The sequence below is a fragment of the Ruditapes philippinarum genome, unplaced genomic scaffold (genome assembly GCF_026571515.1).
Source record: "Ruditapes philippinarum isolate M1 unplaced genomic scaffold, ASM2657151v2 ctg5962_1_1_1_1, whole genome shotgun sequence".
Taxonomy (NCBI): Eukaryota; Metazoa; Mollusca; class Bivalvia; order Venerida; family Veneridae; genus Ruditapes; species Ruditapes philippinarum.
The window spans coordinates 118,432-138,031 of record NW_026861323.1 but is presented as its reverse complement, the minus strand read 5'-3'; the positions used below and the strand labels follow the sequence as shown (position 1 = coordinate 138,031).

The window sequence follows — 19,600 nt, the reverse complement described above, 5'->3', positions numbered from 1 at the left end:
CTTCAAACCACTTGCCCTTCACATCTGTTGGTTTGAATCCCTACAGAGACCTTAGATTCTTTCATGTGAGAAAGCTATCCAGATAGCTTACGGAATGTTGCTGGCTCTGAGATAAGGTGCCCATTTGTGACTGAAATAATGCATGGAAGGGCACCTGAGGTGTTCCTCAGTCAAGCTGGAAAGTTGCCATATGGCCATTACTGTGTTGGTGTGACCCAACCCCTCTCTCCCCCTCCTCCCCCCCCCCCCCAAAAAAAAAATCCCTTAACATAATTATCTACATACATAATCACATATATCTAACCTCAACATACCTTTACACTTAATCTTATAACATATCAACAAAATAATCCTTTTTACAAGCCTACAAACATAATCTAGACTATTTTAAATCTCAAAAAAAAAATAAACACTTACCTAAAAGAAGAATAACAAGGGCAATAGCAACGCCTTTGGCGATCCAAGGATTGTTAATGCCTGTCAGCCCCATTATTGATTCACCAAAACCCATAACTGACAGAGAGCATGTCACAGCCTGTGTCAGTAAAAAAAATTATTTGCAGCATTACCAGCATGTTTTGTTTGTTTGTTTCATTTTACCCCTTTTCCCAACAGTATTTCAGTCATATAGGCGGGTAGTTTCATAACCATCATTCCTGGAGAGTTACACCAGTACTAGACTACCTTCCTCCGTGCTAAACTACCAAAGCATCTCCCGGGGATACAACCAACGCCAGAAAGGTAACTGGGTTAGTATGTTTCTACTTTCAGGATATGATAGTATTTTACTTTCATTACAACCATGCTTATTATAAGTCTTCATCGATTTTTGATCTCAGTTTTAGTCAAAGACATGCTAAAATACAGAGCAAAGCAGTGATACCAACTTGGTACATTTGTATGGCATAATATTTATATAATTTGTTACAAATATTTTTGTCAGGTTATATGGCCCTATTTAAACGGCTGTTGAAGGTTATAATGCAAACAACCATTTTTTATGGTCATTTAACATGTCAGGAATATTTATAACAAATTTATAATATAGCAATTCTCCTTCTTTTTTTAGAAAAAGTGACAATTCTTTATAAATTGACAGCATTCGAGTATATAAAACTATATAAATGTCACGATTATCCAATAAAAAGTGATATTACAAACATGCAGTATTATAAATTGCTCTATAATACTTCACCATCTTCAGTCTAAATGTTCATAAGTTTATGAAATTTTGAAATTACAAACAAAGAACTTGACGTCAATTGCTAGATAGCAAAGGCTTTCAGAGACACTACATATATTGTCAATGATGAAATTGTCAGGTAAAAAACATGCGTCAAGTCAAGAACTTGATCTAAGTCCCAGAACTGTGCTGTAAACCTAATGCAGTATCCACTGTGCAAGAAGAATCATTCTTTAAACATAATTGGTACTAAAAGTCAAACTAGTCAAAGATATTAAAATCATAACTAACAATAATTCTCTTGTAACATTACCACATGAGTAATTTCTGTTGTTGTTGTTTTTTTGTTGTTTTTTTATCATGGAACTGCAGTTAAAATTTTTCTTGCTCACATCGCTTTTCAAAAATGTCTTGGTTTCTTAAATACATGTATCTTATCAGAACATCTTTTAACAGACAAAAAAACTAAAAGTCTCAAGCAAATATTTCCTAATCTGTCTAACTGCAAGGTCATTAATTGATCAACATAAGATAAATCATACCTGAGCAAAACAGTAGACTACTCCAACACTGCCACCAATTCTGGACCCTAGGACATGAGATATAAGAAAATACACCCCTCCACTCTCCACTTTACACCTCTCACAAACACCTATACCACTGAGTGCTACTATAAGTACTACAAGCACGGCAAGTATGATAGTCAGTATAGTGAGAACAATCCCAGCATTCCCCTGAAACATGTAAATATAAATCATAACATTTCTGTGCATAGACAACTTCATTCTTAATACTCAGCACTCATTACCTCCCTTGAGATGCACAGTGATATTGCTATTATTACCTCCCTTGCAATGAGCAATATTTATTATAAGCATGGCATTTATTACCTCCCTTGAAATGCACAGCAGCATAGTATGTATTACCTCCCTTGAAATGCACAGCAGCATAGTATTTATTACCTCCCTGGAAATGCACAGTAGCATGGCATTTATTACCCCATTGAATGCACAGCAATGTTTATTCTATCTCCTTTGAACATTTTATGCTCATTACTGGCAATGGGAATCACAACAATTACCCTCAAAGTGCATAACAGTACAGCACTTATTACCTCCCTTGTGAAGCAACATAGTGCGTTTGCAACCAGCATGGATCCAGACCAGCCTGCGCATCCGTGCAGTCTGATCTGGATCCATGCTGTTTGCTATCAGTTTCTCTACTTGTAATAGAGTTGGTAAGCTAACAGCATGGATCCTGATCAGACTGCGCGGATGTGCAGGCTGGTCTGGATCCATGCTGGTCGCAAACCCACTTTGTTGGTTTTGTCATGACGCAGCTCAAATATATTTACCACAATCCAGCCCATCCTAAGGAAGATTACCACACCCAGCAAATTGATCATACACGAGGTAAACACCCCGTCCCAGGTACCAAACAACACTGGCTCACTGATGAAAAAGTTGGCCTTCCACCACATTTTCTGTATGAGATTCTGAAATATAGACACAAGGACCTCTAGAAATAGAGATATCTAATTCAATATTAACATGCTAATGGTAGGAGAATAGATAAATATATGTTGAACTTCACAGATGGAAGAAATTTGATGAAATTTGATCAATCAATTTCCTTATATTTTAAGTAAAATGTATATATATTTGTAATAATGCACTCTTCTGCTTGGCCTGTTTATTATATCTCGGAATCATTTGTAGAAATAAATGACCATTCACTATAATTTTCAAAATGAGAATTAATCATATAAATATAAATTTCAGTCTTATTACACAATTTCATATTTCTGTTAAGTGGTATGTATTGGGTTATGTGTATTCATGTAGGTGGTATGTAGTAGGTATTGTGTATTCATGTAGGTGGTATGTAGTAGGTATTGTGTATTCATGTAGGTGGTATGTAGTAGGTATTGTGTATTCATGTAGGTGGTATGTAGTAGGTTATGTGTATTCATGTAGGTGGTATGTAGGTTATGTGTACTACTTAGGTGGTATGTAGTAGGTTATGTGTATTCATGTTGGTGGTATGTAGTAGGTTATGTGAATTCATGTCGGTGGTATGTAGTAGGTTATGTGTACTACTGTAGGTGGTATGTAGTAGGTTAAGTGTACTACTGTAGGTGGTATGTAGTGGGTTATGTGTATTAATGTAGCTGGTATGTTGTAGGTTATGTGTATTCATGTAAGTTATATGTAGAAGGTTATGTGTACTAATGTAGGTGGTATGTAGAAGAATATGTGTATTCATGTAGGTAATATGTAGTAGGTTATGTGTATTCATGTAGGTGGTATGTAGTAGGTTATGTGTATAAATGTAGGTAGTATGTAGTAGGTTATGTGTATTCATGTAGGTGGTATGTTGTAGGTTATGTGTATTCATGTAGGTAGTATGTAGTAGGTTATGTGTACTAATGTAGGTGGTATGTAGTAGGTTATGTGTGTTAATGTAGGTGGTATGTAGTAGGTTATGTGTATTAATGTAGCTGGTATGTTGTAGGTTATGTGTATTAATGTAGGTGGTATGTAGTAGGTTATGTGTATTAATGTAGCTGGTATGTAGTGGGTTATGTGTATTCCTGTATGTGGTATGTTGTAGGTTATGTGTACTAATGTAGGTGGTATGTAGTAGGTTATGTGTATTCATGTTGTTGATATGTAGTAGGTTATGTGTATTAATGTAGCTGGTATGTAGTAGGTTATGTGTATTAATGTAGCTGGTATGTAGTGGGTTATGTGTATTCATGTTTGTGGTATGTTGTAGGTTACGTGTATTAATGTAGCTGGTATGTTGTAGGTTATGTGTATTCATGTAGTTGGTATGTAGTAGGTTTTGTGTATTAATGTAGTTGGTATGAAGTAGGTTATGTGTATTCATGTAGCTGGTATGTTGTAGGTTATGTGTATTCATGTAGTTGGTATGTAGTGGGTTATGTGTATTCATGTATGTGGTATGTTGTAGGTTATGTGTATTAATGTAGCTAGTATGTTGTAGGTTATGTGTATTCATGTAGTTGGTATGTAGTAAGTTATGTGTATTAATGTAGTTGGTATGTAGTAGGTTATGTGTATTCATGTAGCTGGTATGTAGTGGGTTATGTGTATTCATGTATGTGGTATGTTGTAGGTTATGTGTATTCATGTAGCTGGTATGTTGTAGTTATGTGTATTCATGTACTTGGTATGTAGTAGGTTATGTGTATTAATGTAGTTGGTATGTAGTAGGTTATGTGTATTCATGCAGCTGGTATGTTGTAGGTTATGTGTATTCATGTAGGTGGTATGTTGTAGGTTATGTGTATTCATGTAGGTGGTATGTTGTAGGTTATGTGTATTCATGTAGGTGGTATGTAGTAGGTTATGTGTATTAATGTAGCTGGTATGTTGTAGGTTATGTGTATTCCTGTATGTGGTATGTTGTAGGTTATGTGTATTCATGTAGGTGGTATGTTGTAGGTTATGTGTATTCATGTAGGTGGTATGTTGTAGGTTATGTGTATAAATGTAGGTGGTATGTAGTGGGTAATGTGTACTACTTACTGTAGGTGGTATTTTATAGATTATGTGTATACATGTGGGTGGTGTGTAGGTGGTTTCATGAAAGAAAGAAAATCAATCTGAAAACAATTACCTGATCTTCCTGGAAAAGTTCATTTTTATTTCCAACGTCTGCATGCTGGTACCCAGCTTCTCCTCCAGTATCTACACTGGCACTGTAAGGAGCTTTTGCTGGTTCCTGGCTAAGTCCATACTTTCCCCAGTCTGGAGGTGGTGGCTTCTTTCTACTCGTTCCCCCTTGGCCACCACCGGTCCCCTGTGTTTCAGGCATTAGACTAGTATGCTCTGAATCTGACATTTTTAGAAGTCCCTCACTTGTTCCTGTCCAGATTCACTGCAAGATGCATCACTTCATGCTTCACCGCATTTCACTCTGTGTACAAAACAAGAAAAGAGAGCAAAAATTACATATTAATGAAATATACTTTTACTCCTTAAAACAACAGACCACAGTGATTTTAAGAGCCAATTTGGGGTCAAAATTTGGTGTCATTTCCCTCCAAAGAAAGTATTTATTGAAACAAGAGGGCCATGATGGCCCTGAGGTCACTCACCTGTATATAGCCCCCCCCCCCCAACCCCCCCCCCACCAACGTTGCAGAGCCAATTTAACCAAAGGGCTTTTATTTGCACAAACTTGGTAGACACCCATAAAAGATGTTTCATGCTAAACATTTAAGCTCTAGCTCATTGGGCTTTTTAAAAGAAGATTTTTTTTAAAGTTTTTACTATACACATATAGTTAAAAACAATGACACCCCTGGGGCCGGGCCAGTTTTGACCCCAGGGCTTTTATTTGAACAAACTTTGTAGACACTTACTAGAAGATGTTTCATGCTTAATATCTAAACTTTAGCTATTTGGGTTTTTTCAAAGAAGATTTTAAGTTTTTGCAAAACACATATAAAGAAAATCAATGACCCCCGAGGCGGGGCCAATTTTGACCCCTGGGCTTGTATTTGAACAAACTTGGTAGACACCTTTTAGAACATGTTTGATGCTCAATATCTTAGCCATAGCTCTTTGAGTTCTTTAAAAGAAGACTTTTTAAGTTTTTACTATATATGCATATAGGGAAAATCAATGACCCCCCGGGGCGGGGCCAATTTTCACCCCAGGGCTTTTATTTGAACAAACTTGGTAGACACCCATTAGAACATGTTTCATGCTAAATATCTTAGCTCTAGCTCTTTGGGTTCTTTATAAGAAGATTTTTTAAGTTTTTACAATATGCATATAGGGAAAATCAATGACCCCCCGGGGCGGGGCCAATTTTGACCCCAGGGCTTTTATTTGAACAAACTTGGTAGACACACACTAGAACATGTTTCATGCCAAATATCTAAGCTCTGGCTCTTTGAGTTCTTTAAAAGAAGATTTTTAAGTTTTTACTATATGCATATAGGGAAAATCAATGACCCCCGGGGCGGGGCCAATTTTCACCCCAGGGCTTTTATTTGAACAAACTTGGTAGACACTCAATAGAACATGTTTCATGCTAAATATCTTGGCTCTAGCTCTTTGGGTTCTTTAAAAGAAGATTTTTTAAGTTTTTACTATATGCATATAGGGAAAATCAATGACCCCCTGGGGCGGGGCCAATTTTGACCCCAGGGCTTTTATTTGAACAAACTTGGTAAACACTCACTAGAAGATGTTTCATGCCAAATATTTAAGCTCTAGCTCTTTGAGTTCTTTAAAAGAAGATTTTTTAAGTTTTTTACTATATGCATATAGGGAAAATCAATGACCCCCGGGGCGGGGCCAATTTTTACCCCAGGGCTTTTATTTGAACAAACTTGGTAGACACCCATTAGAACATGTTTCATGCTAAATATCTTAGCTCTAGCTCCTTGGGTTCTTTAAAAGAAGATTTTTTAAGATTTTACTATATGCATATAGGGAAAATCAATGACCCCCGGGGCGGGGCCAATTTTCACCCCAGGGCTTTTATTTGAACAAACTTGGTAGACACTCATTAGAACATGTTTCATGCTAAATATCTTAGCTCTAGCTCTTTGGGTTCTTTAAAAGAAGATTTTTTTAAGTTTTTACTATATGCATATAGGGAAAATCAATGACCCCCTGGGGCGGGGCCAATTTTGACCCTAGGGCTTTTATTTGAACAAACTTGGTAGACACTCACTAGAAGATGTTTCATGCCAAATATCTGAGCTCTAGCTCTTATGGTTTTTTAAAAGAAGATATTTAAAGTTTTTTTCTTTCGGTTGCCATGGCAACCAGAGTTTTGCATGGAATTAAATTCTTTGAACAATTTTTAAAGATGACCACCAAAGGAACATTCCTGTGAAGTTTGGATGAAATTGGCTTAGTGGTTTATGAGGAGATGTCATTTAAAGTAAAAGTTTACGGACGGACGACGGACGGACGGACACCGGACGAAAAGCGATCACAAAAGCTCACCCTGTCACTTTGTGACAGGTGAGCTAAAAAAAAAATCATTTTTTTGTTAAGGACATAATATTAATGGTACTATATTACAATTTGACAACAAATAAACTGTTTCCCCCCCCCCCTTTTTTTTCGCCTCCACATTGTGGTCTGTACTGGAATATTCAGTTGCTACCAGCAGTCTTAAGGCTGATTGTGGACTGTACTGGTCATATGGGAATATTCAGTTGCTACCAGCAGACTTAAGGCTGATTGTGGACTGTACTGGTCATATGGGAATATTCAGTTGCTACCAGCAGACTAAAGGCTGATTGTAGTCTGTACTGGTTGTATGGGAATATTCAGTTGCTACCAGCAGACTAAAGGCTGATTGTGGTCTGTACTGGTTGTACGGGAATATTCAGTTGCTACCAGCAGACTAAAGGCTGATTGTGGTCTGTACTGGTTGTACGGGAATATTCAAGTTTCTACCAGCAGACCAAAGTGCTGTTTGTGATCTGTACTGGTTGTACGGGAATATTCAGTTGCTACCAGCAGACTAAAGGCTGATTGTGATCTGTACAGGTTGTACAGGAATATTCAGTTGCTACCAGCAGACTTAAGGCTGATTGTGGATCTGTACAGGTTGTACAGGAATATTCAGTTTGCTACCAGCACACTTAAGGCTGATTGTGGTCTGTACTGGTTGTACGGGAATATTCAGTTTCTACTACCAGCAGACTAAAGGCTGATTGAGGTCTGTTCTGGTCATTTGGGAATATTCAGTTGCTACCAGCAGACTAAAGGCTGATTGTGGTCTGTACTGGTCATTGGGAATATTCAGTTGCTACCAGCAGAATAAAGGCTGATTGTGGTCTGTACTGGTTGTACGGGAATATTCAGTTGCTACCAGCAGACTAAAGGCTGATTGTGGTCTGTACTGGTTGTATGGGAATATTCAATTGCTACCAGCAGACTAAAGGTTGATTGTAGTCTGTACTGGTTGTATGGGAATATTCAGTTGCTACCAGCAGACTAACGGCTGATTGTGGTCTGTATTGGTTGTACAGGAATATTCAGTTTCTACCAGCAGACTTAAGGCTGATTGTAGTCTGTACTGGTTGTACGGGAATATTCAGTTGCTACCAAGCAGATTTAAGGCTGATTGTAGTCTGTACTGGTCATATGGGAATATTCAGTTGCTACCAGCAGACTAAAGGCTGATTGTGGTCTGTACTGGTTGTACGGGAATATTCAGTTTTCTACCAGCAGACTAAAGGCTGATTGTGGCCTGTACTGGTTGTATGGGAATATTCAGTTGCTACCAGCAGACTAAAGGCTGATTGTTGTCTGTACTGGTTGTACGGGAATATTCAGTTGCTACCAGTAGACTAAAGGCTGATTGTGGTCTGTACTGGTTGAACCGGAATATTCAGTTGCTACCAGTAGACTAAACGCTGATTGTAGTCTGTACTGGTTGTATGGGAATATTCAGTTGCTACCAGCAGACTAAAGGCTGATTGTAGTCTGTACTGGTTGTATGGGAATATTCAGTTGCTACCAGTAGACTAAAGGCTGATTGTAGTCTGTACTGGTTGTATGGGAATATTCAGTTGCTACCAGTAGACTAAAGGTTGATTGTAGTCTGTACTGGTTGTATGGGAATATTCAGTTGCTACCAGCAAACTAAAGGCTGATTGTGGCCTGTACTGGTTGTACAGGAATATTCAATTGCTACCAGCAGACTAAAGGCTGATTGTGGTCTGTACTGGTTGTATGGGAATATTCAATTGCTACCAGCAGACTAAAGGCTGATTGTAGTCTGTACTTGTTGTATGGGAATATTCAGTTGCTGCCAGCAAACTAAAGGCTGATTGTGGTCTGTACTGGTTGTATGGGAATATTCAGTTGCTACCAGCAGGCTAAAGGCTGATTGTGGTCTGTACTGGTTGTATGGGAATATTCAATTGCTACCAGCAGACTAAAGGCTGATTGTGATCTGTACTGGTTGTATGGGAATATTCAGTTGCTACCAGAAGACTAAGCAAGCCATCCATCTATAAATGGGTGTAAAATGATATTTCATGGCACAAATACAAACACTTTAAAATCCAGTGTTATCAAATAATGTAGAAAGAAATAATATAAAAAAATCAAAATTTGATTATAAACAAGAAAAATTTGTTCAACGTCTTAGAGCAATTTCAAATTTTGAAGTCATAAATCTTCTCTGACTTTTTAAATCAAGGGGATCTACTTGATATTATCGTCTTAAATTATTGAACTTAAGTTTGTGATATCTATGATATGTACAATATGTACACATGTAAATTTTACACTTGTTAACAGGATACTTTGTTTTACAGATCTTGAATTTTATGTACCTTGACTAGATATAAAAAACATGTTAAATTCATCACCACATATTATATTTAATTAATGTCTTTTTGAAATAAACATACTGGTTTAGATTGCATGTTTTTCATGAGAATATTTGAAATATGACAAAGATTTACATTTTGATGATTTCATAATGAAATGAATTATCAAAATAAAATTTCACTGTAGTCAAACTATATTTGAATGTGGATAAAAATCGTAATCATCATAAATCATAACATTCTGAAATATAATATAAATGTCTTCTTCATAAGACTGTACAAGAGATCATGTTGTGAAAATATACGAGCTGGACTGACTGTTGTTGGTATAGAGCTTGGGCAATTTGTTCTTTGAACGTAGATGAAAAGTGAGAAATCAACAATGAATTACCAGTCTGAGTCATTGTTGATATCAGATGTATCCAACAAAACATCCACATGATTATATTGCAACATGGTCTGATTGCAACATGATGTGATTGCAACATAAAATGCTAACAATATGCACAACTAGACTTGGTACTGATCATTCCTGTAAAGTTTGGATGAAATTGCACTAGTAGTTTATGAGGAGTAGTCCGGACAAGCTTTTGTGTATCTGGCAACACACAGAAAAAAACACCTTTTTATCAAAGGGCCATAACTCGGCCAAAAATCGATCAACCGGAAAACCAGTGCAATATGCGCAAGGACTTGAGCTACAGATCAATCCTGTAAAGTTTCATTGAAATTGCATTAGTGGTATAAGAGAAGTAGTCCGGACAAACTTTAAAAATAAAAATTATTAAAGGGCTCTAACAAAAATCATTGAACCAGAAAACGCTGACAATATGCACAACTTGACTTGGTACTGATTATTCCTGTAAAGTTTGGATGAAATTGCACCAGTAGTTTATGAGGAGTAGTCCGGACAAGTTTTGCGATGGACGGACAGACGACGGAGAAGTGATCCCTATATGTCGCCACTACTCCGTAGAGGCGACACAAAAATCAACAAAAAGAGAAAAAAAAACAAACAAAAAACATACAACAACAATTTACCTTCTTCAGGACTATTGTTGCAATTATTTCTGTTATATTGTAGTTGTATATATTGTAAATTATGTTTTTCTTAGAGGCCCACATGGAAGATTGGGAAACCAAATGTGTAGCCTCGATAAATAAAGCCTTTACTTACTTACTTACTTACTTACTTAGTCATTTAAAATTGTTAATAATTTCCCACACGGAAGAATATTACAGTTCAACAAGTAAAAAGAAACTTCTCACACCTAAGTTTTTCTGACAGTTTTAACTGACATATTCCAATATACTAAGTTTAAACACACATAATGATATCTACTGCATTAAACCAGCTATCTTTTATAATACAATTGACTGTAAAATGTATACATTGTACACCTATATCCCCATACAAAACATAGCTACAAACCTAACAAAACATACTCAAACTGATAAAGGATTTAAATAGAGAGAAAGTCCTTAAATCATTACTGTCAATATTGATGGAAAGATAAAAGCTTTATATCACAAATTCAAAGCATTGTAAATTTATTGTTGTTGTTGTTGTTGTTAAAGAAGACTTTGTCAAAGAATTAACAGTGTTAAAATTATGTTAATTTATTTTTTACATTGAAGCAAAATTATATAATTATGTAAAATAATGTAAATTTATTTTTTAAACTGCATCAAAATTACCAGTTTTTGTAAAATTACATTAATTTATATTTTACATTAAAGCAAAATTACAAGTGTTTGTAAAATTACGTAAATTTGTTTTTTACGTTGAAGCAAAATTACAAGTGTTTGTAAAATTACATTAATTCTTTTTTTTACATTGAAGCAAAATTACAAGACTTAGTGTTTGTAAAATTACATTAATTCTTTTTTTTACATTGAAACAAAATTACAAGTGTTTGTAAAATTACATTAATTGATTTTTTACATTGAAGCAAAATTACAAGTGTTTGTAAAATTATGTAAATTTGTTTTTTACATTGAAGCAAATTACAAGTGTTTGTAAAATTACATTAATTTTTTTTTTACATTGAAACAAAATTACAAGTTTTTGTAAAATTACATTAATTTATTTTTCATGGAATCAAAATAATACAAGTATTAAAAATTTTGTAAAATTACATTAATTTATTTTTTACATTGAAGCAAAATTTCAAGTGTTACTTCTTATGTTCATTTAATTTTTACATCGAAGCAAAAATAATTTACTTTTCACTGTAAGGTAATATGTTTATATGATTTTTTTTTAGTGTGCACACTAAAACTGCTTGTTTTAACACATAATTATCTATTCCCAGAAGATCTATCCCATTTTAAAAGCAACCTTCAGCTTTAATTTTCTGTTGGAAAAACAATTCTGTGTTGTGTCAAACTAAGTTTTTCAGTAATTTTATCTTGGAAAAATGCATCACATACCTGATACCTTATTGTTTTTGTATTAACTATTTAATCCTAGCAAATTTTATTTCCCTCCTTATTATAAATTCTTTTGATTTGACAATTACATGAAACAGTTTATCTAAAAACAACATAAAATGTATTTAACTTTTAGAAAAGCTCAAGGCCCCTTTAACATATTTTGTTAAGAAAGCATTAAATAAGCTGTCATTTACAGTGGAACATTGTCACAGTGTTCTGACAATGGTAACTATGACAACGTGTATGATGTGAAGGATAAAAATACAATAATGGAAACTTGAAACTTCGCAAGCAGGAGGGGAAAAAAAAAACTTTTTAATGAAACACCAAGTACAAGTATGTTGCTGTTACCTAGAAGTTTGGTGAAATAAGCTTTAAGGACAATAAGATTTATATAATTTATGGTGACTTAAAAGATATACTGTAAAATTTGGCAAATATGGGATTTCTCAATTTAATCTCAAGGTACAAATAAACTTTTGCAGTTAATCAAATGTGATTTCCCCCCCCCCCCCATCTTATCTAAACTTTTGAAGTTTAGCAAAAAGTGATTTATTGCCCTAGCAGGCAACACAAAACGGAACATCAGTGTATAATCTAGACAAACTCAAAACCAAAGTAAAAAAGAAAGTGGCGGCATGGCCTGGCTGAGTGGTTAATGCGTCAGACTAGTAATCTAATGATCGCTAGACACATATGGGTTCCAACACAGGCAAGTTGTTGTTTCCTTGAGCAAGAATTTTTACACTCATTGCTCAGTACTGGTTGGTTCCAGGAACGGATTCAAAAGTTTGTCTATAAGCTTATAGCTTCCTACACAATCAAAATAAAATAAATTCTGTATTATTAAAACCAATAGATAATGGATGTAGAATTAAATATAGGACTGAAGAAAACTTGAACAAAAGGGAACAAATATCATTTTAAATGTCTCATTTATAACACTGTATGTTTGAAAAACGATTTGAACTGACTCAATTAAAGTGCAACAATATTAGTAAAATTTCTTTAGAGTGTCAAAATTAAAACAGATTTTATATAAACCACATTTTTTTTTTTTGGATTTGCAACATATAAGCAAAGTGTACATTAAAGTCACTCATCTTAAAATGTTCTTGGAATTTAGAATATAGACTTATTAAGTATAATCATTATACACATAGGGTGGTCTGCAGTCCCCTAGTTCCCAGAATAATTATGTCTACACAGTACTTATAATTTTCTACGGTCATTTAACTTTTTTCTCTCCAAACCTTACAAAGATAATTAATAAATGGTCTTTTAACTTTATTCTTTGAATTCTTTCATCTTTGCTCAATTTTTACTTGATCCTCCATCTATTGCACAGTCAAAGACAATTATGTGGTTAATTATCAAAGTCATTACCCATATAAACATTATAGTACTTATATATAAGCCAGCATAAAATTACATCAAAAATTTTCTACAGCATTATTAATTCCTTTCCAGCTTTATTGAGAAACAGTTGTGGACTATTCCTGTTAAAGGGTTTAAATCTATACCTTAAGAAATATTTTTATAAAATTTATCAACAATAAAATTATATTGGTTCCATTATTATATGGTTGTTTCCTGAAAAAGTTGTACCATATATTGTCTCTGTTATTTAACACACCTCAACAGAATAAAATCTTCCGGAACAAAATATTATTTTGCTATTTTAAGTAGAATTTTATCCATTAAGCAATTACTTTGAGCATGTGCCACTCCCTTTAAGGCAATTTATTGCCGTTTTTATTTCATACAATCATTTTGGAAGTATTCTTTTTTTTGAAATCCAAACAAAAAATTTTGCATCAGATATATACCTTTATACACTTTAAAATGTATATTGTAATGCCTCAACACTTCTTTCTTCATTTCGAGAAAAAAGTGGTGTACATATATAACTCTGTTAAATAATCCAGTTGTAGAAGTAAAATAGATGATATCCGGAACTTGGCAAGTGTGGGTTTTATCTGGCAGATCCATAGGTACAAACAAACTTTTACCATTATAGCTTCATGGTGCATTACCCGTAACAATACTGATTAGTCAACCTGTTGCGCTTATTTTGGAGCTGTAACTGTAAAAGTTTGTACCCAAGGCAAGGATTAAGCTGGGAAAAACCCAAATATCCTTAATTCCAGAGTAAGTCTATTATGGGAGAGGAAGGGAAACGATTAGTCTTAAAATTAACAACACTCACATTTAAGCGCCCGAAAAATATCAAAACATGTAAAATCATGGTCTTAAAACATTGGCTACTGTTGTAAAAACTATGATAACAAATAAAAAAATAAGGTGATATACTTATATATATAATATATACATGTATATATTATCTAATAAACCATGATGATATGTGATCCAACATGATTTACATATGATTTTCAGCCCAATTTCATTATACTGGTTGGTTTGTTAAATTTACATTTTCAGGCCCAAATCTAAGTGTCACAGCATGATTTTACTGCATTTGTGTGACCGCGTATTATATATTGTATACCTTAATTGGCGATGAACGGTGTTCCGAACGTGGAAGTTAGAGTCACCGTCCTCTTAATACTCTTTAAGGGAGGTGTCTTTCAACACTCTTTTAGAGGGGTCACTTCAAGTGTGCCACCTGTTGGAACACTTTCAGAGAGGTCTCTTCAAAAGTTATCTGTCCTGCTAACGTACACTGAACTAATAGATGTTATCTGAAACTCTGCAAAAGTTGTTTCTTTCCTATTTTATCTCAAACTCAAACATAGCCAGTACCCTTGTAGCTTAACAGTACACTAATGTTCACAATAGAATGATCGTTACATAGATACTGTAAATGTTTGTTTGTACCCACATAATTCTAAGACCAGGGAAGCCCCATTAAGTATCTCTGATATAAAGGTTAAGAAAATAAAAATTAGTTTATCAGAATACTGCAATAACATACCTCTTTCTACAGTCCAAGCTAGCCCTTTCACCCACTCTGTTCTGCTTGTAAGTGTCAATTTCAAAATATTTCACCACATTTTATCGTTAATATTCCAGAAAATGAATACTTCCAGAAAAAATGTTGACACTTTACGAAAATTATCAAAACATCAATGTCAATTACTTTCAGCTAGTATTATGTCCCTTACAAAGAAATTAGCAGGCCAGTCAAGTTCCTAACTTCCATTTCACAAGAGACTTTGGTAGCGAGTGTGTAATGATTATCCTCTCTCACGCACTGTGTACCTGCATCGATGACGTCCACTTGTGTAATATCTGAAATAACATTGATCCGTATAATATAATAATATACCTAGAACTGCCATCAGTTAGTGGTCTTATATATCTTATATGATGGTAACAGCATGCTCATAGAAAATTGTCATAAACTTATTGATTTACTAACAACACACCATTATAACAACTAACAATTAAATACAAGGTTTAATTTTCAGCAACAATACTAAAAAATAATCAGCGTTTGATGCTTTCTCTCTACTCTTTATCTGAAAACTTAACATAAGAGAGAGAGTTTAGATAATTGGAAACAAGTTTTTAAGGCAATTTTAAGGTCATTTATGGTATTATTTTATAACATATGTCTGTGTATAAGATTGAATAGCACTTTATTCAAACATATAGGAATGTTCATAGAACTGTTTGAACATTATATTCATAAATGCATTTTGCCCCTCCCCCCACAACATATGGTGCCATTTATTACATACAATGCAACACGTTTTCCACACACCTTTACAAAAACATGTACTCTTTTTGTCAAATAGAAATGGCATGTCCATTAAATTACTTTTCTCTACTTGTAATGAACCAGAATATTTTTATAACAAATATACCTATCTATAGCTCCTTGATAAACCTTATAGGAAAATATATACAACAGACAAAGCATTTATAGTAACCTTCAGCTTTTCTAAAGGTTAAATAATCATGTTTTTTTTAGAAATATCGTTTCATACTATTATCAAATCAAAAGAAATAAGATGAAAAAAATGAAATTTGCCTATGATAAAATACATAAACGATAAGGAAACACCCCCATTCCTCTAATCTATAGAATCCCCTCTCTGTATTTAAATTAGTAAATTTGGCGATTTGTTTTTAAAATTTTCTATTTTTAGAACAATGTCATAGACGCATTATAAATAGCTGTTGGGACGCTGTTTTGAAGAAGGCTTTACAGTGATGTCAGATGCACTTTTCTGAGATATAATTTCTGAAATACTGAAGGGTTTCTTAAAGGCCCATTATGCCTATCATTATTTCTCATAATCTTATTGATTTTGGTGTATTTTTACAGTACCCAAAAAGTTACTCCATGGCCAATAACTGGAGCCATCATTTTCATCCATTGCATTTTGACAATAAGTACAGTTATAGAGAATTAGTTATCTGTATGGAAGTCAAAATACTACTTTGTTTACATTTTGCTACTTTTATGACTTATCGCTACTTTTTCAGGTGACTAGCATCTAAGATTTCTCCGAAATCATTATTTAAACATTATAAAAAATTAATGTTTTCCTTTTCTAAAGAAGTAAACATTTATTTGTTTCTGAGGCATAATGTGCCTTTACTGGGATGGTAATTCATGACAATTTACTGCAGATTAAATGAGCCAAAAAATAATAAAAAAATAGAAAAATCTCACTGGCCAAATTTTAAACCACTAGAGAACATTTAAAGGCACATTATGCCTCAGAAATTTAATTATACTTTTATTTCTTTATAAAGGGCAACTAATTGAGTAGTATACCATTTAAATAATGGTTTAAGAACGTTTTAAATGCTTCCTACCAGAGGAAAGTAGATATAATTATTCAGTTATTTATCATAAATTTACCAAAATGTAAACAAAGTAGTATTTTGACTTCCATACAAAATTCTCGGTCACTAAAACTTTACTCATTGCCAAAAAACAACATAAGAAACAGATTGTTCAGGTAACTGGCCAATGAACTTTTTTGAAACTATTAATATACACAAAAAAAAAAAATCTTTTTAGAAATAAACAATACAAGAGGGCCATGACGATTTACGATTGTTGACGCATGACGACGGAGGCCGCAGCATCCCCCTTTGATACCAATAGCTCACCCTGAATCTTCGGTTCTGGAGAGCTAAAAGGCATTTCTGAGGCATAATGGGCCTTTAACATGCTACTAAATTAGTATAAGATATGAAAAAAAATGTGTTTTTATAGGGTTTTCTTGGGTTGTGTTTTACGTCGCAGCAACACAGTTTTTAGGTCATATAGCGAATTTCCAACTTTACTGGTGGATGAAGACCTCGGGTGCTCCTTTGTGCATTATTTCAGGCACAAAATGACATCTGAGTAGAACCAACCACATGTTACAAGAATCCAAAGACGCTGTCAGGGCTTAAACTTACAGTTACTCAGGTGAAAGGCAAATGATCTGTTGCTCAGACTTTTATAGTATTTTTCAACCCGGATTTTTCACGAAACATTATGAAAGCATGGTGTCTGATTTTTCTGATTATCAGATCAATTATTCACAGCTGATATAAACACCAAACACAAATGTACATGTATACATATATAATTATTAATAACATTTATATAATATATATATAAAGCTAACAGCAGGATCCTATTGTAAAATTGTGTCAAATATTCAGTGACCAAATGAACAGCAATATTGATTTTTCCCTCATTGTTTTACTATGTTTTCAGACAGATCTCCCCTCCACATTGCACAGATTTTGTGTTATCACAAGTTATCACTACATCTATTGGGAATCAGAAATCAATAAATTTGAATTATTAGTAAATGAAATTGTATCATAATTATATACATGTATATACAGTATTTTCAAAGACTTTTCTAAAAATAAGTGGTATTTTAACAAATTAAAGAAATCTCCCTATTTTAATATCAGAACTTTCTTCTTTGTTTATTGCAAATTCTAAAATCTCCCTCTTTTTGAAGAAAAATCTCCCACTTGATCGTCGAAAAAAGTTTACATGTATGCCATCAATTACTGTAAGATTCTGAAAACGATGTAATTTTACTGTTATTTAACTTTTTACATATTTTTCTTTTCAGATAATTATACCTTTATGCCTATTAATGAATTAATTAATATCTTGGATGCATATATATGCTTATTAATTAATTAATATCTTGGATGCATAATGAACTTATGAGGTTACTGAAAGTTCAATATTTAAAGTAACACTGTACATGTATAAAACGTTCCATTAACGTATTCCATTATAACTTCATACTCGCTGATTTTCTATAACATATGTTACTACATCCCATGTACTCTCTACACAATACATTCCAATAAACACCGTGAAACTGCTTCTATATATGAACTATCATCATCATTACAGTTACAGCTGCATAGCATCATATATAAAACATGTATAAATAATTAACATATACATCTATTCATACCTTACATGGAAACATAAATTTGTGTGTATCCAGATAAGCTCACAATACAGAAGTATTGATAAATGATCACAAAATTCTTGTCAACAGAGAAATGCCCTAGTCTCATAGATAATTTCCTCCTGCTAAAATCAATATCTCTCTCTTACTTCTTAATACAGACATTTTCTCCAATACTCTCTTATTTATGCATTGATTAATTAAGGGAAGTAACTCACTGATGCATATGAAACAAATTTAAATTTCAAGGGAGAGAATCATCTTATTAATCAATGATAAGCTAAGGGAAGTAACTGACTGATGATTAGGCAGCACACCACACAGCTTCGAATGGCCAGGGAGGATTTCATGGATATAGTGACTATTGTGGATTTAAATGTCTGGTTGTCTTTAAAATGCATTTTCAGCATGAAATTTGTTTTTGTGACATGTAATATGATCATTGGCAAATTCGAAAACATGGTTAGAAATCGCATGCTGTTAATTATAGATGTAAAGGCCGCCATTGTTTGTAAACACTGCTTTTGAACAGCATGCTCGATGAAAACAAGTAATTTTACACGGGGGTACAAACTTTCAGCAATAGGAAAAATTCTACAAGGCCAAGCACCTATTTCTTTGGGATATTTTGCATGTATAGGGAGTTGCTAAAGCAGTGACACAGTTGCTGTAGCCCATATATTTGCAGGTATTTTTTGCCGGCAGGACGAAATATGTTGTTTTGGGTCTCGGACCACTATAGATTTTTGGCTTTTACGGAATGAATTGGAATTTTTTTAACTGCCTGACTGTTGCACATGGGATGATTTCATTATAAATTTGCAATGTTATGACATATATGTTCTTAACAAAATGTGTTTTCTTTTTCCAGGTTGTGTAGTTTGGGATCAGATTTATCAGACATATTGCTTGTAGGACACTGACGGCAGAAACTTGAAATTTAGTGTGGAGTGCTACCTTAGGACAAGTTTCAAGGGAGAGAACCATATAAATGAACTTGGAGAATACCTTATAGGCTAGGCATTTTAGCCAAAAATAAGACCCAACCTCAAACAAATTCCTTCAGAAAAGATATTTGCATATTTGTTATCTACTATATATGTGTTGCTACAGGAAAAAAGTCCTCAAAAAAATTCGAAGTATAACATGCTAAAAATGTCATGTTTTGAAATCATGTGTTTTCAATTAGAATAATCTGTGAAGTTAAATAACCCAGATATT

The 19,600-nt window shown here is 33.9% G+C and overlaps 1 protein-coding gene across 1 annotated transcript; it reads right to left on the bottom strand.

Annotated features, from left to right (window-relative positions):
- Positions 1-417: 417 nt before the first annotated feature.
- LOC132715258 (solute carrier family 12 member 8-like) lies at positions 418-18,505 on the bottom strand (the record flags this gene model as incomplete). The annotated part of the gene is made up of 6 exons (XM_060698248.1): positions 18,383-18,505; positions 14,899-15,215; positions 4,829-5,128; positions 2,538-2,678; positions 1,726-1,917; positions 418-535 (listed from the first exon to the last, which is right to left on the bottom strand). Coding segments are annotated over exons 3-6 (676 nt in total), but the record flags the coding sequence as incomplete, so codon positions are not given.
- Between the last annotated feature and the right edge of the window lie 1,095 nt (positions 18,506-19,600).